Source organism: Ornithorhynchus anatinus, chromosome 16, assembly GCF_004115215.2.
Source record: "Ornithorhynchus anatinus isolate Pmale09 chromosome 16, mOrnAna1.pri.v4, whole genome shotgun sequence".
Taxonomy (NCBI): domain Eukaryota; kingdom Metazoa; phylum Chordata; class Mammalia; order Monotremata; family Ornithorhynchidae; genus Ornithorhynchus; species Ornithorhynchus anatinus.
This window is the reverse complement of record NC_041743.1, coordinates 18,944,998-18,972,781: the sequence shown is the minus strand read 5'-3', so window position 1 is coordinate 18,972,781 and position 27,784 is coordinate 18,944,998. Positions and strand designations below refer to the sequence as shown.

General features: G+C 44.2%; 1 protein-coding gene across 1 annotated transcript in view; it reads right to left on the bottom strand.

The window, feature by feature from the left end:
- LOC100087739 (deleted in malignant brain tumors 1 protein-like) overlaps positions 1-27,784 on the bottom strand; it is a 90,859-nt gene that overhangs the window by 45,807 nt on the left and 17,268 nt on the right. The window contains exons 11-13 of the mRNA XM_039914357.1: positions 25,092-25,403; positions 24,895-24,924; positions 23,202-23,513 (exon numbers count right to left, since the gene is read on the bottom strand). Coding sequence (XP_039770291.1) covers positions 23,202-23,513; positions 24,895-24,924; positions 25,092-25,403 — 654 coding nt within the window. The remainder of the gene's footprint in view (positions 1-23,201; positions 23,514-24,894; positions 24,925-25,091; positions 25,404-27,784) is intronic.

Here is a 27,784-nt window from a genome sequence, read left to right as displayed (position 1 = left end):
ACGCTGTCGAGTCGTCTCTGACCCATAACGACTCCACAGACACATCTCTCCCAGAATGTCCCACCTCCCTCTGCCATCGTTCTAGTAGTGGATCCATAGAGTTTTCTTGGTAAAAAGATGGAAGTGGTTTACCACTGCCTTCTTCTGTGCAGTAACTGGAGTCTCCATTCTTGATTCCCTCCCACGCCACTGCTACCCAGCACAGGTGAGTTTTGACTTGTAGCAGATTGTGTTCTACTCGCTAGTTGCTGCCGGAGCCAGGGATAGAATAGGTATGCCTCTGTGTGACTCTAGCCAATAATAATAATAATAATTATGGTATTTGTTAAGCACATGCTATGTGCCAAGCACTGTTCTTAAGTCCTGGTGGCGGGGGGGATACAAGGTAATCAGATAGTCTCACGTGGGGCTCACAGCCTTAATCCCCAATTTCCAGATGAGGTAACTGAGGCACAGAGAAGTGAAGTAACTTGCCAAAGTCACACAGCTGAGAAGTGGCAGAGCCGGGATTAGAACCCACGACCTCTGACTCCCTAGCTTGAGCTCTTTCCACTAAGCCATCTGTTTCTCAGCCAAGTCAAACAAACTTTGGCTCTCCCAAAGCCAAGACTGGAAACTCTCCAGGTGTGGTCCTGAGAGGACATTTGGTATATCTAATATATAGAAAACATCACGTACAGAAATCTAGTGACTTGATGGAAAGAGCCCAGACTGGGATTCAGGGACCCTGGGTTATATTCCTAGTTCTGCCACTTGTCTGCTGTGTGACCTTGGGTAAGTTGCTTCACTTCTCTGTGCCAAATTAATTTAATCTCTAAAATGGGGATAAAGACCATGAGCCTCCCGTGAGACATGGACTGTGTTCAACCTGATTAACTTGTATCTATTTCAGCACTTATTACAGTACTAAAATGCTTAACAAATGCTATTAAAAAATTCTAGACTCAAGTGTCCAAAACTCTTCCGGTAATCCCTCTTGGCCTTCCCAGGGCAGTTTTACTGTCAAAATGATGATGATGATGGTATTTGTTAAGTGCTTACTATGCACCAAGCACTGTTCTAAGTGCTTGGGGGGATACAAGGTGATCAGGTTGTCCCACGTGGGGCTCACAGTCTTAATCTCCATTTTACAGTTGAGGTAACTGAGGCACAGAGATAGGTGGTCAAGGGATTAGCTCCTAAATCAATCAATCCATCAATCAGTGGTATTTATTAAGTGCTTACTGTGTGCAGAGTTCTGTACTAAGCGCTTCGGAGACACAAACCCTTTACAGCTCATGCACAGTGAGATTCCTTTACTCTTCCTTGATGAAAAGTGCTAAACAAGAAATTTAATCTTAATGGAAACATAGACACATAGTCCATCAAGCAAATTTAAAGAACACCAGGGAATACTTACTGGGATTCATGATTCATGATATTCAAGCTACTTACTATTTTCATGCCTAACCTAAATCCTCTCTGTGCCAAACTGAGACCAAATTAGACACCGTCTATAGGAATATAACCATCCCGGCAGGATGGCACAGACACAGAGGATGGCATTTCTATAGGAAAGCACCTAAAATTTTGTATTTTGGAGAGTAGCATTTTCCTAAAATGTGTCCACCAATAGCACGTCTATTTGAAAACAACCAGAAGCACTGAACCGTTTGTTTTCATTACATATAATGTTTGTTTTCATGATGCATTTTGGATACAGTGCTACTAAGGCATTGATAATATTCTTCCGACAACTTGCTTTTTTCTGGATCCCTTGAGTAGTTGGAAGAAACAGTGTTGGGCAAGTTTTTGCCATCAACCAGATCGGAATGCAATGCAAACTTTCTGCAATGTAAGATTCTTGAGGACCACAGCCTCCACACCACAGAACTATTTGTCCTACAACGAACCTGGTAGTTTCTTGGAAAATTGTGAATTACATGGCTCACTCCTGTAGGCTGCATGCTCCACCTCCCTGCCTTCACACTTTGCAAGTCTAAAATTCCCAGTAAGGCAAATGTTTCAATTTATACCTCATGCTTTGTGCCTTATTCCTTCAATTATAATTGGTGACGGCATTTTCACATTTCAAATTTCAAGCTATCAAGAGAGCACACTAATGCTATTTTCATTTTATCCCAGAGAAATTGAAATGTAGTGAAATTTAATGAAAATTATTTTCAAAGGCATTTTTAAATCACCCCAGAGAGAAACAGACAGCAGAGACCAAAATGGTTAGAGAAACCTCCTCCATCAATTGTTACAAATGATCTTTTCCAGATGTGATAAATATGAAATTAGGGGCTACCATGAAAGAGTAAAATGCTGCAAATTTAAGACTTAGAGTCATAAGAAAGTTAAAATAGAGTTTCTTGAATTAATCCCCTTGGAATTTTTCTGCTTGTTTAATTCATTGTTTCCTACCATCATATTCTTCAAGATGCATTTTCCAGAGGAAATATATTTGCTATTTGCTTTTGTCATAGAAAGATAAAATTAGGGAAATAATTTTTACTGAATTTCTGAGGAAAATGACAATAGAGTTGATTTGGTGTTCACCCTAGTAAAACCAAATTTATTTTCATTGTAGGGCAGAGATTTATCATAATACGATTCATCTGATGAGCTGGTTGGCCCTGGCGAAAGGAACTCAATTCTCCTCCATGCTTTATATCAAACCATGGCAAAAATGTAGAAATATTTTAAATACAGTACCTGCCTCATGGAGAATTGCCGCATACCACAACAGCATCCAAGGAAAGAGTACATGAAGACCCATGTTGAAAGAGCTTTCTTCTAATCCAAAGGAGAGTCTCTCCATTTATATCCTCATGAATTGACTCTTGTAGGGGCGGGCCATGTAACTTGACTCGTTTCTACAAATTCATAATCAGGGGTTTCTTTAACATATATAGATTTCACAGGTATTGAGGAGAAAGTCTCATCATGCTCATTCTTGTAATTTGGCAGATTTGATTAGAGAAAATGCAAGCCTGCATTATCCTATGAGTTCACTTCCAGCTCTGATTCAAGCCTCGTGACTGCTGTATAATGTAGCCCTTGCCAAATAGAACTTAGCATTAAGCTTTAATTATACCATTCTCAGAAGCCATGAGTTCAGGCAGCTAATACCAATCATTGAGCTGCCCCTGTGGACAGAGCCCTAACTACAAGGAGAAGCAGCGTGGCTCAGTGGAAAGAGCACGGGCTTTGGAGTCAGGGCTCATGAGTTCAAATCCCAGCTCTGCCACTTGTTGGCTGTGTGACTGTGGGCAAGTCACTTAACTTCTCTGTGCCTCAGTTCCCTCATCTGTAAAATGGGGATTAAGACTGTGAGCCCCACGTGGGACAACCTGATTCCCCTATGTCTACCCCAGCGCTTAGAACAGTGCTCGGCACATAGTAAGCGCTTAACAAATACCAACATTATTATTACAACACAAACCAGCGGACATATATAACCAAATTGTGACCAGGATTTTTATGAAGTAAAGCAGTGGGAAAACAAGGTGGTAGAGTTTATTATGAGAAATGGTTACTTTTGCATATGCTTCCACTAGAAAAAATGTCACCCATATTGAACCAACGAATCTGGTAAAATCAGCTCTATTAGGAATTTGACACAGGAGAAACATTTGCTTGTGAAATTGGTACTTCTGATGAAGATACTAACAGTGGGGATTTGTTGACCATATAGACAGGATATCTAGATCATCCTTATCATGGTTTGTCTCAGATGTCTACCCAGAGATAGCAAAGATGGGTAAATGCCCTTAGCAAGATAAATATCTAGAATGCTTTGTTATTGGACTCAAAATATCTTTGAATTTTTGTCTAAATATTTTTCAAAATATGTAATAAGGATTGCTCTTCCCTATTAATCCTGAATAGGGGTATTTTTGAAGTGCGGAAAAGCCTGATTTTTTCCCATACTCTTGCGTAGTTGAAGCCATTCCATCTCTCTCCCTCTATAAACATTTCTTCTTTAGTATTTAGAAAACATCTTTTGATAAATATATAGACCTGGAGGACAATGTCCACCTTGCCATCAATTACCATTTTAAAAGAGGATTTTCCATTATATGGATTATTTAAGCCCTTTTTTATCTTCTATTTGCTCCTCCTTCCTGTGCTCAAAAGTTTCCTCCAGCTCTACTAACCAGAAAAGAATTGATTGATTTCATTTTCACCCTCTTACTGTATCAAGTAGTGAAAATAATGGAAACTGGAAGAAAGACTGGATAGCTTGGAGTTATTAGTGTTTATTGAGCATTTCAGCATCAGTGACTATGGAAAAATATCACCCAGTGAAACAGTCTGTCCCTGCTGGGAGCTATCTAATGACTAGAACCCTGGAGATTGGATCTAATTCCACCTCTATACCAAACGTGCCACCATGTTACAGACTGGATAAAATACTAAATTAGGTCTTGGTTGTCCCATCTCTAAGGGAAGGGAGAGAGTGCCTGCCCTTCCCTGTGTTATCAGGATGAATATTCTAGAAACCAGTAAGAAATCCCCACCTCCACAGGAGTGGGAAAGGGACAGGAGAAAAGGTCTATCCCCCACTGTACTGCCTCTGGAAGCCATGGGATCCATGAGGGCTGAAACTCTTTCCTTCATCTCCCCTCCCACCATTGCAGTGACAACTCCTGATTCACACCCTTGCAACAGGGGTAGAAAAGGACAATCCATTTCAAGACGAGGGGCCACTGTTTGGAGAGCAGCTCCGGTGTGCCATTAGCTCTGCCAGGATCCTAGCAGGGCTGGACATGTCTTCTTGTCTAGGTCCTACAAATTAGAGAAGTTCCCTCTTAAGGCTTTGGAATATTTGGACATCCCCAAGTCCTTCGACTTCAGGGACTTCTTAGTACCTGAGAGATCAGCACAGGATTAAAGGCACAATGGCACTGGAAATTTAGGGACTCACAGGGCCCTTGGAGAGAATATTCATGCAGTGTATTCTCTTGGAAGTGGGGATTGTGAATTTGGTGAAGATGAAGAAGAGGAGGAGAATATTCATTCATTCACTAGTATTTATTGAGTGCTTACTATGTGCAGAGCACTGTACTAAGCACTTGGAAGGTACAATTCGGCAACAGATTGAGACAATCCCTGCCCACTGACGAGCTCACAGTCTAGTCGGAGGAGACAGACGGCAGAGCAAAACAGAACGAAACAAAAAGAAAACATTATCACGATAAATAGAATCAAGGGGATGTACAAGTCATTAACAAAATAAATAGGGTAATAAATAATATGTATAAATGAGCACAGTGCTGAGAGGGTGGGGAAGGGAGGGGAGGGGGAGCAGAGGGAAAGGGGGCTCAGCTGAGGAAGGGGGAAGGGGGAGGAGCAGAGGGTGGAGAGGGAGCAGAGGGAAAAGGACGGAGCTCAGTCTGGGAAGGCCTCTTGGAGGAGGTGAGATCTCAGTAGGATAGGAGGCTACATATGAATGTTACCTCCCAGATAGCTGAACTGCAGCATTTAAACTAGATCCCTAGAGGCATGAGAAAAATCTCTCCCAACCTGAGGACCTACCCAACTTATCCTCCTGTTGCACACAGTCTGTAATCTTCAGCCTTCCAAATCTGCAGGAGCGACTGATTTCCTTTCACTTCTAAATCACTCAATTTTCAATCAATCTACAGTATTTATTGAACTGCTACTAGATGCAGGGTGTTGTAGTGAGTGCTTGGTAGAGTACAATTGTGAGACCCTTGAGGGACAGGGCATGTGTGCCTAGTTCTACTATTACTGTATACTATAAACTACTCTTCCCCAGTGTCTAGTACAGTGCTCAGCACACAGTAAGTGCTTGATAAATACTATTACTACTTCCACCACTACTACAGAAATGGTAGATCTGATCCCTGCACTCAAGGAGGTTACAATCTAGAGGAATAGACAGAGAGTAAAATATTCTAAATTGATGGGAGGAAGCAAAAGGATAAAGATTTATATATAAACGTTACGGTGGATGGGAGCACCCAAGTGTTTTGGTGGCATGGAAAAATGGAAGTGGCAGGTCAGGGGAGGAGAAGGTGGGGCAGTGAGAGATTAATTAGGGAAGCCCTCCTGGAAGAAATGTGATTGCTGGGAAGATGGGGAGAGCAGTGGTTCACAGGATGTGATGTGGGAGGGAGTTCTGAGCAGGAGAGAGGGTGTGAAACAAAGGTCAGTGACTGAAGAGATCAAAATGAGTCACAGTGAGTACGTAGGCTTGAGAAGAACAAACATGCAAGATGGGGTGAGGTGGGAAAAGAGTGAGGAAAAGTAGGGGGCAGGGAGCTGATCGAGCACCTTAAAGGCAAGGGTCAGGAGTTTCTGCCTGATGCAGGGAGGGCTGGACAACCAGTGGAAGTTTTTGAAGAGAGGGGAGACGGGCCCAGAAAAATGATCCAGCCAGCAGGGTGAAGTATAGGTTGGAATGGGGAGATTCTGGAGGCAGGGAAATTAGTGAGGAAGCTGATGCAGTAGTCAAGTCAGGAGTTAAAAAGTGCCTGGGCCAACATGGTCGCAGTTGAAATGGAGGGGAAGGGGAAGATTCTAGGAGGTTCTGTGAGAGATTGGTGCAGCTGGGGGTTCAGCACAGTGTTGGGGCTGTTGGTCTCCCAGCAGACACAATACTCCTGGACTTCCACCAGCCAGAGATCTCTTCCCTTTCACCCAGGGGTAGGAGCAGCTGGTGGGAATAGAGAGAATCCCATGTTTTCTTTTGTCAATATTATGTTATGCTGATATTTGTTGGTATTAATAATAATAATAGTACTTGTTAAACACTTACTATGTGCCAAGCACCTCTGTAAATGCTGGGGTAGATGCAAGCTAATCATGTTGGACACATTTCCTGACCCACATGGGGCTCGCATTCTTATAGCGCTTACTGAGTGTCAGGCACTGTACTAAGCACTAGGGTAGACATAAGCTAGTCGATTTGGACACAGTTCCTGTCCCACATAAGGCTCACCATCTTAATCCCCATTTTACAAATGAGGTAACTGAGGCACATAGAGGTTAAATGACTTAACCAAGGTCACATAGCAGACAAGTGGCGAAGCCAGGATTAGAACCCAGATTACTTCTTCTTGGCCTGCTCTGCTGATTAGATAGGTCTTGTTCTGGTGGGGGAGAGGGGACTGGCAGAGAATTGCACAGGGGGAAAAGGATACTTAACCGATTATTTAAAATTGGATACCCTGCCACTGGCTGTGGAAAACCACTTAAGAGCTCTCTGATCGGACCAGATCTGTTAGTAAGGATTTCTTTTAGTGGCTCCTTCCAGCCAGGGGCACGAACTGCTAACTGGGGTGTGGGCAAATGTCTTGTGTCACCCTTGGCCACAATTGTGTAACTTTCCTTTTGTTGAATGGTTTAGAGAGTGACCCTATTTAGTGCCAGAGGAACAATTTCACCTTAGGCTTAACTAATGTGTTAGAGAGCAGGGCCATGCTTAAAAAGGGTGCTTCAACATCTTAAAGGCATCTTGTTGGGAAACTACACACAACAACTCTCCCCTATATTCCTTCAATTGTATTTACTGAGTATTTACTGCGTGCAGAGCACTGTGCTAAGCACTTGGGAAGTACAATTCAGCAACAGAGACAATCCCTGCTCACAGCGGGCTAGCCTTATTGAAGGCACATCTACTTCAAGAGGCCTGTTTCCCTCTTTAAGCCATCTTTTCCTTTTCTTCAACTCCCTTCTGCATCTCCCTTCCTGGCCCATGGAACTTATTTACATATCTGGAGTTATTTAATTTGTTTATATTAATGTCTGCCTCTCCCTTTAGACTTTAAGCTCATTGGGAGCGGGGAATGTGTCTGTTTTATTGTACTCTCCCAAGCACTTATTACAGTGTTCTGCACACAGTAAGCCCTCAATAAATATGATTGATAAACTGACTGACTACCCATCCAATGGTTTGTCTCCGCTTCCTAGAATCTATTGGCGCATTCTGGAAGGAAATGGACTCCTCTGCCAATAGTGGAATGCGGAGATTCTGGAGGCAGAGAAATCATTGAGGAAGCTCATGCAATAAGTAAGTCAGGAATTAAAAAGTGCCTGGGCCAACATGATGGCAGTTGGAATGGAGGGGAAGGGGAGAATTCTAGAAGGTTCTGTGAGAGATTGGTGCAGCTGGGGGTTCCTGGACTTCCACCAGCCAGAGCTCTGCTCCCTTACACCCAGGGGTAGGAGCAGCTTGGGGATGGGGCTGAGTTCTGCTCCAGGAAAAGCTAGGAAAGGTAGTTCATTTTCGCCTTTCTGGGCCAGTCTATCCATCCCCCGTGATCCAGTGAGAAAAGAAGCAGTGTGGCTTGTTGGCTAGAACAAGTCCCTGTGAGTCAAAAGGACCTGGGTTCTAATCCCAGCTCTGCTACTTGTCTGATGTGTGATCTTGGGCAAATCACTGAGCTTCTTTGTGCCTCACTTACCTCATCTCTAAAATGGGGATTAAGAGTTTGAGCTTCATGGGGACATGGACTGTGTCGAACTTGATTAGTTTATATCTGCCCCAGTGCTGATACAGTGTCTGGAAGATAGTAAAGACTTAACAAATGCCATTAAAAATAAAAGCAAAGAGAATTTCATGCATTAATGAATGTCTCTTAGAGTAAAGCTATACCCTGAGATGAAAGCGAAGCTAAAGCTAACTAATTTGGAGATTATTATAGACTGTATGCTGTTCACAGTCGTTTCCCCAAACAAAGCTTTCAGTCAGCCACATGGCCAAAATATGTGGTGTCTGGGTTCTGATAGTCGGATCTCCTAGCAGCCACAAACCTCAGTGGCTTTAACTACAACCTAGTAATATTTTCTGTTTTGAGCTTTTCCAGTTAATGATGCTGATTAAATCCTCACTGTGGTCATTATTATTATTATTATCATCATCTTGTTTGGGAAGCTGGCTCAGCCACGATCGAGGCCTACCCAGATCTCGCAGTTAGAGTCTGGGTGGAATTTCTAATTTCATATCTTCCTGTAGTAGGCTGGGCTTGGGAGTCAGATGACCTGGATTCTAATCTCAGCTCAACCACTTGCCTCTGTGTGATCTTGGGCAAGTCACTTAACTTCTTTATGCCTCAGTTTCCTCATCTGTAAAATGGGGAATTAAATATCCTTTCTCCCTCCCTTATAGACTATGAGCCTCGTTTGGGACAGGAACTGTGTCTGACCTGATTATCTTGTATATAACCCAGCACTCAATACATTATTTGGAACCTAGTAAGTGCTTACCAAATATTATTATTGTTATTATTGTCATTATTATTATAGTACCCCTATCTGCATAGAGCTGTTCGTGACCACTGTCTAGACTTTTGATAATGATCTTAACCTGCTGAGCAGGAAAAATTTTCCAGTGGATCGAATGCATCTTCTGACTACAGCTTGCAGTTACCCCATTCCATCTTTAAATATGGTTGTTCAGAATAATTTGAACAGAATCTGTCCTAAAATAGAAAACTCTGCTTCACTTTGACAGTAAAAGGGAAAGGGTCAAACAGATTTCCTTTAACTCTAACAGGACCATCAATTTGATCAAGGAGCAGCCTAAGAATCTTGGTCAATTTTTCAACCTATCGCCACGGGGGTCTCAGATCCTAGTGGGTACCTGAGGGACATAATCTCTGCTGCACATAAGATATAGGAGAAGGTATGAAAAATATTTAGACTTATGCATGGTGTTTGTATACTTTGTCAGAGAATTTAAAATCATTAACAGAACCGACAACGAAAAATTTTGGTTACCCTGCACACGTTCTGGAGTTGAGTGGCTAGCGGATCTCGGCCTGACCTTCCCCAGGTGTCTTCGTCCTCTCCCGTTCCCCAGAACTCAGCCCGGTGTGCCAAGGAGCTGGGCTCTACCACCTTATGCTCTGGAGGTAGGCAGGGGTCCCACCCCCGGGTCTCACTTCTGCTTGGTGCTCAAGCCCTGGTTCCTGGCACTCAGTGGCAGCCAACCATGATTGCAGATCATGGTATGTCCCACCAAGTGAAACAAACTCTGATGGAACTGACCACTCTTTGGCCAATTGCCTGCCGAAACAACCGGTTGGCTCAGCACCCGAGACTAAGGAGGATTTACACTGACGTGACTGGGGGAGGGATTATGTAAACGGACAAAAGCCATCGAAGGCCAGATCTGTAGGCAGCATATGCTTGAAACTTGGACCTGTGGACATGTGCTGGGACCTAATGGGAATAAAGACTCTTGGACTGGAATGAGCTATGGTTCAAGTGTTTTCTAGGCTACTCTCCTCTAGGGCATGGTAGCAATTTTGTACTTTCAAAATGCAGGGCTGGGTACTCTGTTCGTTCTTGTTCGACCTTTTTCATACTTGAATATTCCACCAGGAATTTGGAAGAAAGTTGGGGCCTGAATACAATCCCAGGCTTAGAGTTTCATCCAAGGACCTTCAGTCATACAGGATCTCCTCTATGCTGATGGCTGGGATTTACTACTTTATAGTATATTTACAGTTGTTATTAGTAATAATAGTACAAGCAGTAGTATTCTCTCCTGGATTAAGACCCCCATGTAAGACAAGGACTGTGTCTTGTATTTACCCCAGTGCTAGCACAGTGCTTGATGCATAGTTAATGCTTAATGAATACCACAATTTTTAGTATCATTAGTTAATAGTAGTTAGAAGTAGGAATAGTAGAAATAATGGCATTTACTGAATATCCACTTGGTGCAGTTCCCTGAACCTGTGAAGTACAGGATACTAAATGATGATGGTATTTGTTAAGCGCTTACTACGTGCCAAGCACCGTTCTAAGCACTGGGGTAGATCCAAGGTAATCAAGTTGCCCCATAATGCGCTCACTGTCTTAATCCCCATTTTACAGATGAGGAAACTGAGACACAGAAGAAGTTTGCCCTAAGTCACACAGCAGACAAGTGTCAGAGCTGGGATTAGAACCCACTTCCTGTGACTCCCAAGCCCATGCTCTTTCCACTAAGCCATGTTGCTAAAGAGAAATGTTGCCTGCCCAAAAAGAGCTTATGGAGAAAGCAAACATAAATATTTACAACTGGATTGGTCAAAATAAATAAAGGGGATATATATATGCCTAAGTTCTAGAGAGAGTGTAAATAAATGTGCTTTTAATAATGCTTTGAAAATGGGAGGGTGCATGACACTCTGTCGGACAGAGAAGAGGCATGGCTTAGTGGAAAGAGCATGGACCTAGGAGTCAGAGAGCATGGGCTCTAATCCCGGCTCCACCACTTGTCTGCTGTGTGACCCTGGGCAATCCACTTAACTTCTCTGTGCCTCAGTTACTTTATCTGTAAAATGGAGGTTAAGACTGTGAGCCCCACGTGGGACCAACTGATTACCTTGTATCTATCCAAGTGCTTAGAACAGTGCTTGGCACATAATAAGTGCTTAACAAATACCATCATCATCATTATTAAGAGGGAGAGCATTCCAGGCCAGAGGCAGGATGTGGGCGAGTGATTGGTGGTTAGAAAGATCAGATCGAGTAGTTCAGTGAGTAGATTGACATTAGAGGAGCAACGTGTGTGTGCTGGGTTGTAGTAGGTAATCAGGGAGGTAATAATAATAACAATGTTGGTATTTTTTAAGCACTTACTATGCGCCAAACATTGTTCTTAGCACCGGGGTAGATACAAGGTAATCAGGTTGTCCCGTGAGGGGCTCCCAGTCTTTATCTTCATTTTACAGATGAGGTAACTGAGACACAAAGAAATTAATGTAATGTAGAAGTAGGCAAAGTGATTGAGTGCTTGGGTGACTGCGCAAGGAGATAACAAGAGTGAGGTACAACTTTAAGGCTGGCTTGACAGGAGGCAAGACAGCAAGCTGGGGTGTAGTGGATACTAGGGCAGATAGGTAAGGTGAGTTAATGAAGTGGAAAGCTATTAAGCTGCCTGTGAGGAGTTTTTTTTTCAATGCTAATAAATACAAGGAGTCCGTGGCAGGTTTTAAGAAGAGATATGAGGCCTGAGCAGTGCTTTTAGGAAGATGCTCTTTGCAGGAGGAGGGAGAGGCTGGAGGCCAGGAGACCAGCAAAAAGGCCTATGTAATAGTTTAACTGAAACAAAATGGGAACTCATACCAGGGTGCTAGAAGTTTGGGTGAAGATGAAGGTGCAAGGGATCTCCAATAGATGTGCAGGAAAAAAAAAGAAGTAGGGTGGTGGAAGATTTTGAACAAGAGAGAGGAGTTGAACAAGATTGAACAAGAGAGAATTGAACAAGAGAGAGGAGTTGAGCACGACATCAAGATTGTGGACTTCTGGAACAGGAGGAATGATGGTGTCGTCCATTGAGCCCTATGTGGGATGGGAACTGTGTCCAACCTGATTAGCTTGTATTTAACCCAGTGCTTGATACAGTGCCTGGCACCTAGTAAATGCTTAACAAACACCAAAAAAAAAATCAAAACCAAAAAGTCCCCAGGCATTTAGTAAGGTACTACGATTAAGGATCCATTATTTCCATCAGTGACTGGAAATTAGCCTCAATCTGGGGAACCTCATTCATTCAATAGTATTCATTGAGTGCTTACTATGTGCAGAGCACTGTACTAAGCTCTTGGAATGTACAAATCGGCAACAGATAGAGATTATCCCTGCCCATTGACGGGTTTACAGGCTAGTCTGTCTATATAAACAAGGATCTCCATTGACAACCCAGACAAAAATTCTCACACTGAATTCTGGCTAGCACTTTGTCAAAGAACAGAGAGGGAGAAAATCCCACCGAGACGTTACTACATCTTCGGGGGACTGACCGAGGGTGGCTCCACTTGGCATTAAGCTTAAAATCAAACAAGTTCAAACATATAAAGAAGAAAATCCAGGGCACACTCAAAATTTCAGAATGCAGAAAATTTAATTATTCAGTAAAAGTAAAGTATATATGTTACAGGATGTGCAGTAAGGAAGAAAATGAAGACGATATTGATGGGAGTATTTATGTTAATTTCTCTCTTTTAATCAATCCAAGGCAGCCATTACTATTTCACTGTGGAGGCAATTGGAAAAAAAAACAAGTGAATAAATGTAGATTTTTTCAAAAGTCAAGGTAATAAATTTATGTCCCCTATCTAACCACAAACTCCTCACCTGCCTTCTCTCCCATACACTTGGGAGAGAATCTGTGCTGTTCCCCCACAGAGAACTTTGATCTTTTGACCCTAATCCAGTTGTCCCATTTGGGGTTCACAATATTAATCCCCATTTTACAGAGGAGGTAACTGAGGCACGGAGAAGTTAAGTGACTTGCCCAAAGTCACACAGCTGACAAGTGGTGGAACCCCTGCTTTACTGCAGACCCTAACTCCCCAATGCCAGAACCACTTTGATTTGCCAAGTTAGACTTTATGGGGTTAAGATGTACTAAACGCTTAGTACAGTTCTCTGCATGCAGTAAGCATGCAATAAATACAATTAAATGAATGAGAGTCCCTTAAGTCCCCATCTGGGTCATTTAGGAAGAAAACATTCAGCTTGCCTTGCAGAAGGGACTCTGGGAGATGTGAATAATAATAACTATATAATTAACCTAATTATATAATTATTATGGCATTTCTTAAGTGTTAACTATGTATCATGTACAGTACTAAGTGCAGGAATGGATACTAGTTAATCAGGTTGGAGATAATGACCTTGCTAGGAAGGACTCAGATAAATTTAGGCTTCCAATGTGGGTCTTGATCTGGCATTTCAGGAGATGCTGAGACAGGAAATAGGGATATAAGTTACTTCCTTTGCTGAGGTACGACTTCAGCAGCTGCGGAAGAGTTCTACTGTTACCGTGAACTGATGGCTTTGATCTCAGAGAGTTCATTCCCTCCATACCTTCTCAGACTACAGATACTTTGCACCCTATCTTGGAAAGACTGTGCTGACACTACTTGTAAGGGCCATATTAGGCTAGAGACTAGTCATTCAGGCACTCCTTCAATTTCCCCCCTCTGGGTCATTTTGTCAGGACCTCTATCAGAGAAGAACGGAACTCAAAGCCGCTCCCCGGCTCCTCTTATCAACTCTGGGAAATAGTTGGGAACACAGAAGGCTGAAAACTAGCAGCTCAAATGAAGATTAGGGTTAATCTGTTGAGAAAAAAGATTTCCTCTGATCCTTGTCCCAAATTATTGTGAGTTTTAAACCATGTATCTGGGCTTCCCTGAAAAGTTAAGATTACTGAGAAGTCCATTTAGCCAGGAAGTTAATCAGGAACCATATATAAATTGTAAGACAAGGGTCTGGTTACAGAATCTGTCCCCGAACACTAAGGAAAAGGAATGCTCAGTTAAACCAAAGAGTTTTAACACCCCTGATTGTGATGGAATTGGTCATAATTCTTCACGTGGAATAAGATACTAAAGAACCCTGACTTGGGCCCACGGAAATAGCAAGTAGCCAATCTGGGTGGCAGGTTATCTGTTTGACGTGCAGGACCCATGGTTCTTCCCACTCAGACTGGAGGCCTTGAGATTGGCCTATTCATGATATTGTGATGGAAGCACAAGATACTAGATGAAAACTGTAGGAGACTCCCTGGAGCTGAAGCACACAGGGCATGGGGGAAGGAGGATTCATTCATTCAATCAATTTATTAAGCACTTACCATGTGCAGAGCACTGTACTAATTAAGCGCTTTAAGACAGTACAGTACAACAGAGTTGGTAAACACGTTTCCTGACTACACGGCTTGTCTGGCCTGAATGACATTTGGGGAATATCTATTTGTCTATCGTCAGAGAGACATATTATCTTTGATTTCACCTGAAAGCACAGCACTGGAAGGAGAGAGATGCTTTCATGGCCCACTGCTTTGGGTCTCAAGAATTACCCCTAAAGTAGGAATCAATGTAGCCTGGAAGAAACGGAGCACTTATGAGGAATTTCTCCTGTTGTCGACAGAAATCCATCACTAAATCCTGTGGGTCCCACCTTCACAACATCGCTAAAATCCACCCTTTCCTCTCTGTCCAAACTGCTACCTCATTAATCCAAGCATTTATCTTATCTTTCCTGGATTACTGCATCAGCCTCCTTGCTGACCTCCCAGCCTCCTGCCTCTTCCCACTCCAGTTAATACTTGACTCTGCTGCCCTGATCATTTTTCTATCAAAACATTCAGGACGTGTCACTCCACTCCTCAGAAAACTCCAGTGTTGCCCACTCCCCTCTGCATCAAACAAAAACCCCTCACCATTGGCTTTAAAGCAGTCCATCACCTTGCCCCCTCTTACCTCACCTCGCTACTCTCTTACTACAACCCAGGCCACACGCTTCACTCCTCTAATGTTAACCTTCTCACTGTACCTCAATCTCACCTATCTCGCTGCTGACCCCTCGCCCACTTCCTGCCTCTGTCCTGGGATGTCCTCCCTCCTCAAATTCTACAGATGATTACTCTCCCCCTCTTCTTAACTTTACTGAAGGCAGATCTCCTCCAAGAGGCCTCCCCAGACTAAGCCCTCCCTTTTCTTTTCTTCCACTCCCTTCTGCATCATCCTGATTTGCTCCCTCTGTTCTTCCCCCCTCCCAGCCCCACAGCACTTTTGTACATATCTGTAATTTATTTATTTATATTAATGCCTGTCTCCCCCTCTCTAGACTGTAAGCTCATTGTGGGAGGGGAATGCGTATGTTTACTGTTGTACCATCCTTTCCCAAGTGCTTAGTACAAAGCTCTGCACATAGCAAGTGATCAATAAATACGATGAATGAATGAATTAGTCTCGAAGGGTGGGTGTGAAGTATCCTGAAAGCCAATAGTTCATCACAATAATTGGTGCCCTCGGCTATGTCTAAAGTTCATTCATTCATTCACTTGTATTTATTGAGCGCTTACTGTGTGCAGAGCATTCTACTAAGTGCTTGGAAAGTACAATTCAGCAACAAACAGAGACAATCCCTGCCGACAATGGACTCATAGTCTAGAAGGGGGGAGACAGGCAATAAAACAAGTAAATAGGCATCAGTAGCATCAATATAAATAAATAGAATTAGAGATATATGCACATCAGTAATATAAATAAATAGAATTATAAATATGTACATATATACACAAGTGCTGTGGGGGAAAGGAGGGGCATTGTTGAATCCAACGCTTACTGGTGTGAACATAATCACAATTCCCCACTGTCTACATTGATTTATGCCACAAGGACACCCACCTGTGCAGACAACACAGGCATCTATGGTTACAGTTGTGGGTGTCCCATCTACTGTGGGAACAGCCTTCAAGAGAGGATTCGTTCCCAGAACAGTTCACATCGTCCAGGAGAATACATCCAAAGCCTTCACTGAACTGGGCACCGTTAAGGGCAGAGTTGGCTTCTCCACAACCCAGCTGTCTGCAGACCAATTAAGCATCTCTCACATCCCAAGAATCATCACACACTGCCCCAAGTGCCTTGATAATACAGCTCCACAGGCCCCTCACACTGCTTCATCCTATTCACCAGTCCCAGTGGGAAAACTTGGAAAAACAAGATATTTCATTAATTGCAGATTCAGTGCCCAACTCTGCCATTGAAAGAGACCAGTTGCTCTGAGAGGCAAGAGCAAAGCACTGGGGAAGATACAAGAAAATTAGATCAGACAGTCCCTGTCTCACAAGGGGATCACAGCCTAACAGGGAGTCTAAGAGGTATTTAATCCTCATGGATGAGGCACAGAGAAATTGAGTGGCTTGCCCCAGGTCACCAGCAGGCAAGTGGAAGATCTGGGACTAGAATAACTCTAACTCTCACTCTAACTTTCTGTCCCATGTTCATCAGGTCAATGAAGCAAAGTTCTTGAGTTTTTAAGGTGAGGGGAATGTCCAAACTGCCAAATATGACAGGTTGAGGAGGAATAAGATGGAAAATAGCCCTTTGGATTTAACTCCATGGAGGCCACTGGTGGCTTTAGAGAGTGTAGTCACTTCAAAGAGATAATTTAGGCAGCAGCCTGGAGTTTGAACTGAAAAGGTGAGAGGCCGGACGTAGGGAATCCATCCAGGAGGCCAACACAATAGTCAAACCTGTATATGATGAACCTTCAAACCAGGGTAGTGACTGTGGAAGAGGAGAGGGAGGGCATATCCATGAGATGCTTTTGAGGAATAATTAGCAGGGTTAATCAGTAGACTGCATGGGAAAGTAAACTGACAGTGAAGAAATAAGGATGATGTCAGGATTTGGGTTTGGTCACATGGAGGATGTCAACAGAAGTGGGGAAGTTGGGAGGAGGAGAGGGTTTAGGAGAGATAATATTATGTTTAATTTAATTTTCATTAATTCATTCATATTTATTGAGCGCTTACTGTGGGCAGAGCACTGTACTAAGCATTTGGGAGAGGACAATACAACAATAAACAGACACATAAAGTGCCCATAATATGCTTTCACTGCTGGTGGGCCAACTGGAATAACGATACCTGGAAGCAAGAGGAGATGAGGAACAAGATAGCAGAGCTGCGGTCAGATCTAGAGGTTGGTGTGCGTATCAGTCTCCTTGCTGACCTCCCTGCTTCCTGTCTCTCTTTTTATCTGTCTCCCCCCAGTTCTAGACTGTGAGACCATTGTGGGCAGGGATTGTCTCTCTTTGTTGCTGAATTGTACTTGCCAAGTGCTTAGTACAGTGCTCTGCACCCAGTAAATGCTCAGTAAATATGATTGAATGGATGAATGGACCCAGGACAATCAGGACAGAGTAGACTTTGGATGTGGCTTTGAGGAGTTCATTAGTGAGTTTGGAATGGGCTGCTGTGTTTGTAGAGTGAAGGGAGCAATTGTTTGGACATAGTTTCTCTCAGCTGAATAAGGCTTAGAGGAAAGAACCAAATAATGAAAATTTGACATCCTAATAAGTGGGGTTAAAGGAGCATCTACTCTATGCTACTTGCACCTTTTCTACGCTACTTAAAAGGAGGAAGGAGTTGGCAGAGGAGCTCATTTGGGCACTCAATGAAGAAGCGCCCAACACTGTCTTCAGCACAGTGGGTACTTAAAAATGCAAGGGACTGTAAGCTCACTGTGGGCAGGGGACATGTCTACCCACTCTATGTCGTACTCTCCCAAGCTCTTAATATAGTTAGTTCTCTGCACGCTTACAGTAAGTGCTCAATAAATACGTTTGATTGATTGATTGGCTGGTGTTTTCCAGACCTACAATGGAAGTACTGGGTTTTGAGAAATCAGAAATTTCCTCTATTTCACAGGCAAATACAGGAAGCAGCAAGGCCTAGTGGAATGAGCGTAGGCCTGGGAGTTGGAGGACCTGGGTTCTAATCACAGCTCTGCCACTCACTTGCTAGGTGATCTCGTGTAAGATATTTACCTTCGCGGGGCCTCAGTTTCCTCAACTGTAAAATGGGGGTTCAATACTTTCCCTCCAGACTGTTTGGGCTGTGAACCCCACCTGGTATTACACGCTGGAGGCTTCTCTGAACACTGTACGCCCATGAAGCAGAAATATGTTTGGAATAGATTATCACTGTGGAAGTCCTCTCCTGGTTCTCCTCTTACCTCTCTGGCCGATCATTCTCGGTCTCCTATGCTGGAGCCTCCTCCCCCTCCCATCCTTTAACTGTTGGAGTTCCTCAAGGGTCAGTTCTTGGCCCTCTTCTGTTCTCCATTTACACTCACTCCCTCGGTGAACCCATTCGCTCTCACAGCTTTGACTACCATCTCTACACAGATGACCCGCAGATCTACATCTCCGCCCCTGTCCTCTCCCCCTCCCTTCAGGCTCGCATCTCCTCCTGCCTCCGGGACGTCTCCACCTGGATGTCGGCCCGCCACCTAAAACTCAACATGAGCAAGACTGAGCTCCTCATCTTCCCTCCCAAGCCCGGTCCGCTCCCAGACTTCTCCGTCACCGTGGATGGCACGACCATCCTTCCCGTCCCGCAGGCCCGCAATCTCGGTGTCATCCTTGACTCGTCCCTCTCGTTCACCCCACACATCCTATCCATTACCAAGACCTGCCGGTTTCACCTCTACAATATCGCCAAGATCCGCCCTTTCCTCTCCACCCAAACGGCTACCTTACTATTACGGGCTCTCGTTATATCCCGGCTAGACTACTGTGTCAGCCTTCTCTCTGACCTCCCTTCCTCCTCTCTCGCCCCGCTCCGGTCTATTCTTCACTCCGCTGCCCGGCTCATCTTCCTGCAGAAACGATCTGGGCATGTCACTCCCCTTCTTAAACAACTCCAGTGGTTGCCTATCGACCTCCGCTCCAAACAAAAACTCCTCACTCTAGGCTTCAAGGCTCTCCATCACCTTGCCCCTTCCTACCTCTCCTCCCTTCTCTCTTTCTACCGCCCACCCCGCACGCTCCGCTCCTCTGCCGCCCACCTCCTCGCCGTCCCTCGGTCTTGCCTATCCCGCCGTCGACCCCTGGGTCACGTCCTCCCGCGGTCCTGGAACGCCCTCCCTCCTCACCTCCGCCAAACTGATTCTCTTTCCCTCTTCAAAACCTTACTTAAAAATCACCTCCTCCAAGAGGCGTTCCCAGACTGAGCTCCTCTTCCCCCTCTACTCCCTCTGCCATCCCCCCTTTACCTCTCCGCAGCTAAAGCCTCATTTTCCCCTTTTCCCTCTGCTCCTCCACCTCTCCCTTCCCATCCCCACAGCACTGTACTCGTCCGCTCAACTGTATATATTTTCGTTACCCTATTTATTTTGTTAATGAATTGTACATCGCCTTGATTCTATTTAGTTGCCATTGTTTTTACGAGATGTTCTTCCCCTTGACGCTGTTTAGTGCCATCGTTCTTGTCTGTCCGTCTCCCCCAATTAGACTGTAAGCCCGTCAAACGGCAGGGACTGTCTCTATCTGTTGCCGACTTGTTCATCCCAAGCGCTTAGTACAGTGCTCTGCACATAGTAAGCGCTCAATAAATACTATTGAATGAATGAATGAAAGTCTAGGTTTCGCTTTAATCATGTTTTTGGCAAACATGAGTAGAAGCCACACATGAGAAGCAGTGTGGGAAGTAGCATGGCCTAGTAGATAGAGCATGGGCCAGGGAGTCAGAAGAGCCTGGGTTCTAATTCCAGCTCCACCACTTGTCTGCTGTGTGACCTTGGACAAGTCACTTAACTTCTCTGTTCCTCAGTTTACCACATCTGCAAAATGGGGATGAAGTCTATGAGCCTCATGTGAGACAAGCCGTGTCCAACCTGATTATCTCATATCTGTCCCAGGTCTTAGTACACTGCTTGGCAGATGGTAAGCACTTAACAAATACCATTTTTTATTATTATTATTAGAGAAAGCAGGTTTATTCCTCTGTAAGTCTGAGCAACATTTTGCAGCTCTGAATCATCAATCTCACTCTCTAGCAACTACACACCAGTTTGCACGACCTGGATGTGTGACCCCAAAAGGAGTTTATGGCCGGCAGATTTTCCTATGCTTGGAATTTTCCCATATGAACTCGTTGTCCCATTGACATCTCAAACTCAGCATGTCCAAAACAGAATTCCTTATCTTTCCACTCACACCCTGTCCTCCCCTTGATTTTTCCATCACTGTAGACACTACCACCATGCACCATGTCTCACGAGGCTGTGTAACCTTGGCTTTATCCTCAACTCATCTCTCTCATTCAACTCCCTTATTCAATCTGTCACCAAATCCTGGCAGCTCAACCTTCATGACATCACTAAAATCTGCCTTCCCATCTCCATCCAAACTGTTACCATATTAATCCAAGTGTTTCCCCTAACCCGCCTTGATTACCACATGAATCTCCTTGCTGACCTCCCTGCCTCAAGTCCTGCTTCACTCTGCTGCCCGGATCATTTTTCTAAAAAAAGTTCAGTCCCTGTTTCTGCACTCCCCGAGAACCTCCAGTGGTTGCTCATCCACCTCCACATTAAACAAAAATTCCTAACCATAAACCTTAAAGTACCCTATCACCTAGTCCTCGCCTACCTTACCTCCTTGATTTCCTTCTACAACCCAGTCCACACACTTTGCTTTTCTAATGCCTACCTACTAGGTCTACCTCAATTTCGTCTATCTTACTGCCAACCCCTTGCCCATGGACTGCCTATGGCCTAGAATGCCCTCTCTCTTCATGTCCAAAAGATGGTCGCTTTCTCCCCCTTCAAAGCTTTATATCCTCCATGTACCTGACTATGCCCTCGTTTCCTCTTCCCCAGTCCTTTCTACATCACCCTTTCATTTGGATTTACACCCTTTATTCACTCCTCCTTCAGCCCCACAGCACTCATGTACATATCTACAATTAATTTATTTATAATAATGTCTGTTTCCCCCTCTAGACCATAAGCTTGTTGTGGATGGGGAACTTGTCTACCAACTCTGTTATACTCTACTCTCACAAATGCTTAATACAGTGCTTCGCCCACACTAAGCACTCAGCAGATGTAATTGATGGATTGAATGATTGATCACCAATTCTGGCATTACTTTGGAGGACTACAGTTTACTGCCTAAAGTTGAGACATAGGGCCAGCGGGAGAAAGAGGATCCAAGCAGGGTATCGACCAAACTTCTTGAGGCAGGGATTATGTTTACTTATTGTTTTGTTTTCTCCCAGGTGCTTAGTAGAGTGCAATGTACACAGTAATCATTCAACAAATATAATTGATTGACTGATTGACCAATACAGCCTTGGGCCTCTGGTAAGTTTGGTCAGATTCCCTAAAAATGCATCAGTTAAGCAAGCACACAGATCCAGCCTCAAGACAAAAACCTCCCACTTTTGATTTTCAGGTTATATTGTACTCTCCCAAAGACTGAATACAGTACTCTTGAGAAGCAGCATAGTGTAGTGGCAAGAGCACGGGCTTGGAAGTCAAAGGACCTGGGTTCTAAACCTGGCTCCACCACTTGTCTGCTGTGTGATCTTGGGCAAGTCAGTTAACTTCTCTGTGCCTCAGTTACCTTGCTTGTAAAATGGGGATTAAGACTGTGAATCCCCTGTGGGACGGGGACTGTGTCCAACCTGATTACCTTGTATCTAACCCAATGCTTAGAACAGGGCTTGGCACATAGAAGCCACTTAATGAATACCATAATTATTATTAATTTTGATCATTATTACTCTATACTAGGTACGCCCTTAATTAATACCATTGATTGATTGATTGAAGACCCCATGTCGAATTCCCATTTGTGTATTTTTCCCCAGCACTTAGTTCAGAGCTCTGCACACAGTAAGCACTTGGTGAATATGATTATTACCCTTATTAAAAATTTCTGCCCACTGCAACTCAGTTCTGAAGGCAAGACAAAAGCTTGGCTACAATTTATGCAAATGGGAACATGGGTTAGTCATCAGTGGTACCCTTAAGACATGAAAGTGGTCTTGAATTTATCCCTCCCTGGCATTGTCCCTGCCCCATGTGGAAAAGGCCAACGGGGCTCCCGAGATGAATCTATTTCCCACCCAAATACTAGCTCACTTACCACGGGGACTTGCCGTTGTGGTCCGGAACCCTGTAAAGAAAATGACAATTAGGCCTGCAGACCGAGGTGAGGACTTCTAGAAAGAGTAGAACTCAGAGAATGTTCTTTTAGCCTCCCAGCCTAGAGCCACTTCCAACAGCAGATTCTACTTCTCAACAGTAGTGGCTAGTAAAGGTCATGAACTTCTGATTTCAATTTCAGATTTGAACCAAAGACAAATAATATTCTCTGACTTAAATGCAATGTCTGAAATGCAGTAGTCCCTCTGTCATCAATCATGGGAGGAAACTCCAGTTGAGATGAGGAACAATTAATAGCACAAGGGAATCACTGGACCTGAGATGTTTCACTGGACCTTGAAAAAATTGGCTTCATGGGAAACTTTTCCAGATGCTCCATGGCCTCCCTGAATGCCACTGAGGAATATCAATTTTCCATTTGACATTTTATATCATTTTCTCTCTATCTTTCATTTCAGCTGAAAGGCAGGATCAGAAGCAGTGAGTTGCTTTGGGGTGCTCTGCTTTGGGTGCTAAAAATCACCCCAAAATAGGATTCAGGGTAGCTGGGAAGAAACAGAGCACTTTAAAGGCAATTCTGTGGTTGTAGCTGGAGGAAGAGACAGGGTTTTGGCTAGTCTTGATGAGTCGCTGTGGAATATTTCTGATACCAGTGGTTCACCATGACAATTTGATTCCAGCTATTTTTAGGGTTTCATTATTGATTGGAAGTTTCCTGACAATGAAGGAGGTTTTTCCCAACCACATTTGATTAGCATCTCCTGCAAAACACACCTGTACAAATGACACTGGCATCCTCCCGGTGGGCACAGTTGTGGTTGCCCCATCCATTGTGGGAACAGCTTTGCAGAGAGGATTCACGCCCGGAACAGTTCACATCATCCAGGAGAATACGTCCGGAGCCCGCGCCGAACCGGGCACTCATAGGGGCAGAGATGGCTTCTCCGCAGCCCAGCTGCCGGCAGACCACCCGGGCATCCATCACATCCCAGGAATCATCACACACCGTGCCCCAAGTGCCCTGATAATACAGCTCCACACGCCCCTCGCAAAAAGTGCTCCCATTCACCAGTCTCACTGCGATAGCTTGGAAAGACAAGAGACATTTCATTATCCTTAGACTCAGTGTGAGACTTTTCCACTGCAATAGCTGAGTCTATCCAAGGAGCAAACCAGTTCACTGATTTTATTGGAGACCAGGTTCCAACAATCCATAGCATAATTACTGTGGGCTTTCTGAGTGCAAAGGGACAGTAGTAACCTTTGCAAAGGACAGCAGAAGCACTTTGGTTGACAGAAGAAAAATATTCATGAATAGTGGAATCAGAAGAAAATTGAACATTCAACTGAACCCAAAGGGGGGCAATATCAGAGCCAAGTGGGAATATGATGAGAACCTGAACTAGAGAAATGGCTCTAGGACTGGAGAGGAAGACATCTATCTATAAGGTATTTTCATCAATCCATCAATCAGTCATGCTTATTGAGCATTTACTGTGTGCAGGACACTGTACTAAGTGTTGGGAGAGAACTACACAACCATATTACAAACCCATTCCCTGCCACACTGAACTTACCATGTGGAGGGGGAAACAGACGTTAATATGAATAAATATGGAAAATTGCATAAATGCCGTGGGGCTGGGTGATGCAGAAGGGAGTGGGAAAAGTGGAAATTAAGGCTTAGTTAGGGAAGACCTCTTAGAGGAGATGTGCCTTAAATGAGGCTTTAAAGGTTGGGGAGAATAATTTTCTCTTAGATTTGAAAAGAGGGCATTTCATTCAGGACATGGATGAGAGGTGGGCAGCAAGATAGATAAGACTGAGGTACAGTTAGTAGGTTGGCATGAGAATCTACTGAATGGAGTTAGCAAGCTGGGTTGCAGTAGGAGAGTGCTAAGAGCAGGATTCCCACCTCAAAAGGAGGAGGTGAATAGTTCAGGTTCTCATCATTCACTCAGTGAAGAACTTGCTGACACCACCTTAGAGAGAGTGAGTGCTCAATCAATAGGCCTGGCTGATTGGCCAAAGATATTGTGAGTCCTAGAAATTAGGAATTTCCTCTATTTCATGAGCAATTGTAGGAAAATTCTTTGTCGCTCAATGTCCAATGTTCTAAACACAGGACGTACTCAATAAATACAGTTGACTGATTGATCGCAACTGCATCTGAGACAGGGAAGGAGAGCTTCCCAGACTGCCATCAGTAGCTTAGGAGCATCCCTGAGTGGCTGGGGCGTTCCATTGGCTCTTGACACAAGACATCAATGAGGAAGACATATCCAGATGCTCCATATCCTTCCTGAGATGACTTTTCGGGAAGATCCATCTGCCTATCAGACAGACATAGTACCTTTGATTTCACAGTATTGAAAAGTAGGAAGCTACTTTCAGGTTCACTGCTTTGGGTCCTAAGAATCACCCCTCGAGGAGGAATCAGGGTAGTTTGAAAAAATAGAGCACTTACGGGGAATTCCTGTGGTTGTCAGAGGAGCCCCTGAGGGAGAAGAGAAACAACATTACTATTGACCTTGGTGGATTGATGGGGAACATTCCGGATGCACGATGGTTCTTTACAATAATTGGATTTTCTGATAATGTCTTAGGGCTATATTGGTAACTCCAAGTATTCTGACATCAAATTGATCTGAGAAATAGGCCCACCTGTGCAGATGACACTGGCATCCTCAGGGTGGGCACAGTTGTGGTTGCCCCATCCATTGTGGGAACAGCTTTGCAGAGAGGATTCACTCCCGGAACAGTTCACATCATCCAGGAGAATACGTCCGGAGCCCGCACCGAACCGGGCACTCACAGGGGCAGAGATGGCTTCTCCGCAGCCCAGCTGCCGGCAGACCACCCGGGCGTCCATCACATCCCAGAAATCATCACACACCGTGCCCCAAGTGCCCTGATAATACAGCTCCACACGCCCCTCGCAAGAAGTGTTCCCATTCACCAGTCTCACTGCGATGGCTTGGAAAGACAAGAGACATTTCATTATCCTCAGACTCAGTGCAAGACCTTTCCAGTGTAACAGCTGAGTCTATCCAAGAAGCAAACCAGTTCACTGACTTTATTGGAGACCAGGTTCCAACAATCCATAGCATAATTACTGTGGGCTTTCTGAGTGCAAAGGGACAGTAGTAACCTTTGCAAAGGACAGCAGAATCACTTGGGTTGACAGAAGAAAAATATTCATGAACAGTGGAATCAGAAGAAAACTGAACATTCACCTGAACCCACAGGGGACCATTATAAGAGCCAAGTAGGAATATGATGAGACCCTGAACTAGAGAAATGGCTCTAGGACTGGAGAGGAAGACATCGATCCAAAAGGTATTTTCATCAATCGGTCAATCAGTCATGCTTATTGAGCATTTACTGTGTGCAGGACACTGTACTATGTGCTTGGGAGAGCACAACACAACCATATTACAAACCCAATCCCTGCCAAACTGAACTTACCATCTAGATGGGGAGACAGAATTTAATATAAATAAATATGGAAAATTACATAAATGCCGTGGGGCTGGGTGATGCAGAAGGGAGTGGGAAAAGTGGAAATTAAGGCTTTGTCAGGGAAGGCCACTTAGAGGAGATGAGGGGAGTAATTTTTTTCTCTCAGATTTGAATAGTGGGCATTTCAGGCTGGACACAGATGGGATGTTGGCAGCTAGATAGACAAAATTGAGGTACAGTTACTAGTTGGCATGAGACCAATGAAGTGTGCAGGCTGGGTTTGTAGTAGGAGAGTGTTGAGATGAGGTAGGAGTGGGCAAGGTGATCGAGTGCCTTAAAGACTTTGGTAAGGAGTTTCTGTTTGACGTAGAGGTGGATGGGCAACCACTAGAGTTGCTTGAGAAATGGGGAAACAGAGACTGCATGTTTTTGTAGAAAAATGATCTGGGCAGCAGAGTGAAGTATGGTCTGGAGTAGGGATAGACAGGCACCAGGGAGGTCAGAAAGGAGGCTGATCAAATGGGATAAGATAAGTGCTTCTATCAGTGTGATAGGTGTTTGGATGGAGAGGAAAGGACAGCGATGCTAAAGGTTAAGCTGGCAGGAGTTAGAGATAGATTGACTATGTGAACTGAATGACAGAGAGGAGTCAAGGATAATGCCAAGGGTATAGGCTTGTGAGACAGGGGGGATGGTGGTACTGTTTTCAGTGAGGGGAAAGTCATGAGGAGGACAGGGATTGGTAGGAAAATAAGAAATTCTGTTTTGGACATGTTAAGTTTGAAGGGATGGCAGGGCATCCAAGTAGAGATGTCTTGAAGGCAGGAGGAAATGGGAGACTGCTGAGGGGGAGAGAGATCAGGGATGGAAGTGTCGATTTGAGAATCATCTGTATAGAGGTGCCAGTCAAAACCATGTGAAAGAATGAATTCCCCAAGGGAGTGGGTGTAGATGGAGAATAGAAGGGGACCCAGAACTGAACCCTGAGGGACTCCCACAGTTAGAAGGTGGGAGTCAGAGGAAGAGCCTGTGAAAGAGACTGAGAATGAGTGGCCAGAGACATAGGAAGAGAGGACAGTGTCAGAGAAGCTGAAGTTGGATAATGTTTCCAGTGGAGAGGGTGGTCGACACTGTCGATGACAGCTTAGATGTGGAGGAGGATTAAGATGAAGTAGAGGCCGTTGGATTTGGCAAGAGGGGGAAATGGGCAGGTTTAGACAGTAGATCTGATGTGAGACTGAATGAAAAGAGACATGCTGGGACTCCAGTCAAATGGTGTGTGACATTACTGTCAAAAGAGGTGGGGCTGTTGGATGCTGTGAAGGATTAATGAGGAAAGATGAAAATTTAGGCTTTTGACACACTGAGTTTAAGAGGGCAAGAGGGGAAGCAGAATTTGATAGAGGAACAGAGTTCAGGACTAAAGGAATGAAAATCTTTGAGCCACCTGCCGTGAAATGGCAACCAAAGCCATGCTATCATGGAGAAGAAGTCCTCATGAGAGGGAGTGCAGAGTGAGAAAAGCGTGAGACCTATTTGTATTAATGTCTTCCTCTGATGTAAGCTCTTCGTAAGCAGGGAAACAGTAAGTTTGTTCAATAAATACCACTGCTGCTGCTGCTGCTGCTGCTGCTACTGATGATGATGATCATAGAACCTTGAAGGACACCCAGGTTTAGGATGTGAGAAGTAGAAGAAGAACCAGAACAGGAAACCCAGAAGGTGATGGATGGAGTTAGGAAAGCAGAACCAGGACAATGGTCTGGGTTGCATCAGATTAGCAAAGGAAACCATTTGCAATTTGCAAAAAAGATCCCATTCTCCTTCCCCATTATACCACTGGGAGAAAGCACATTCTTCTGCCACAGTTAATATTTACAAGCCTAGTTGAAACT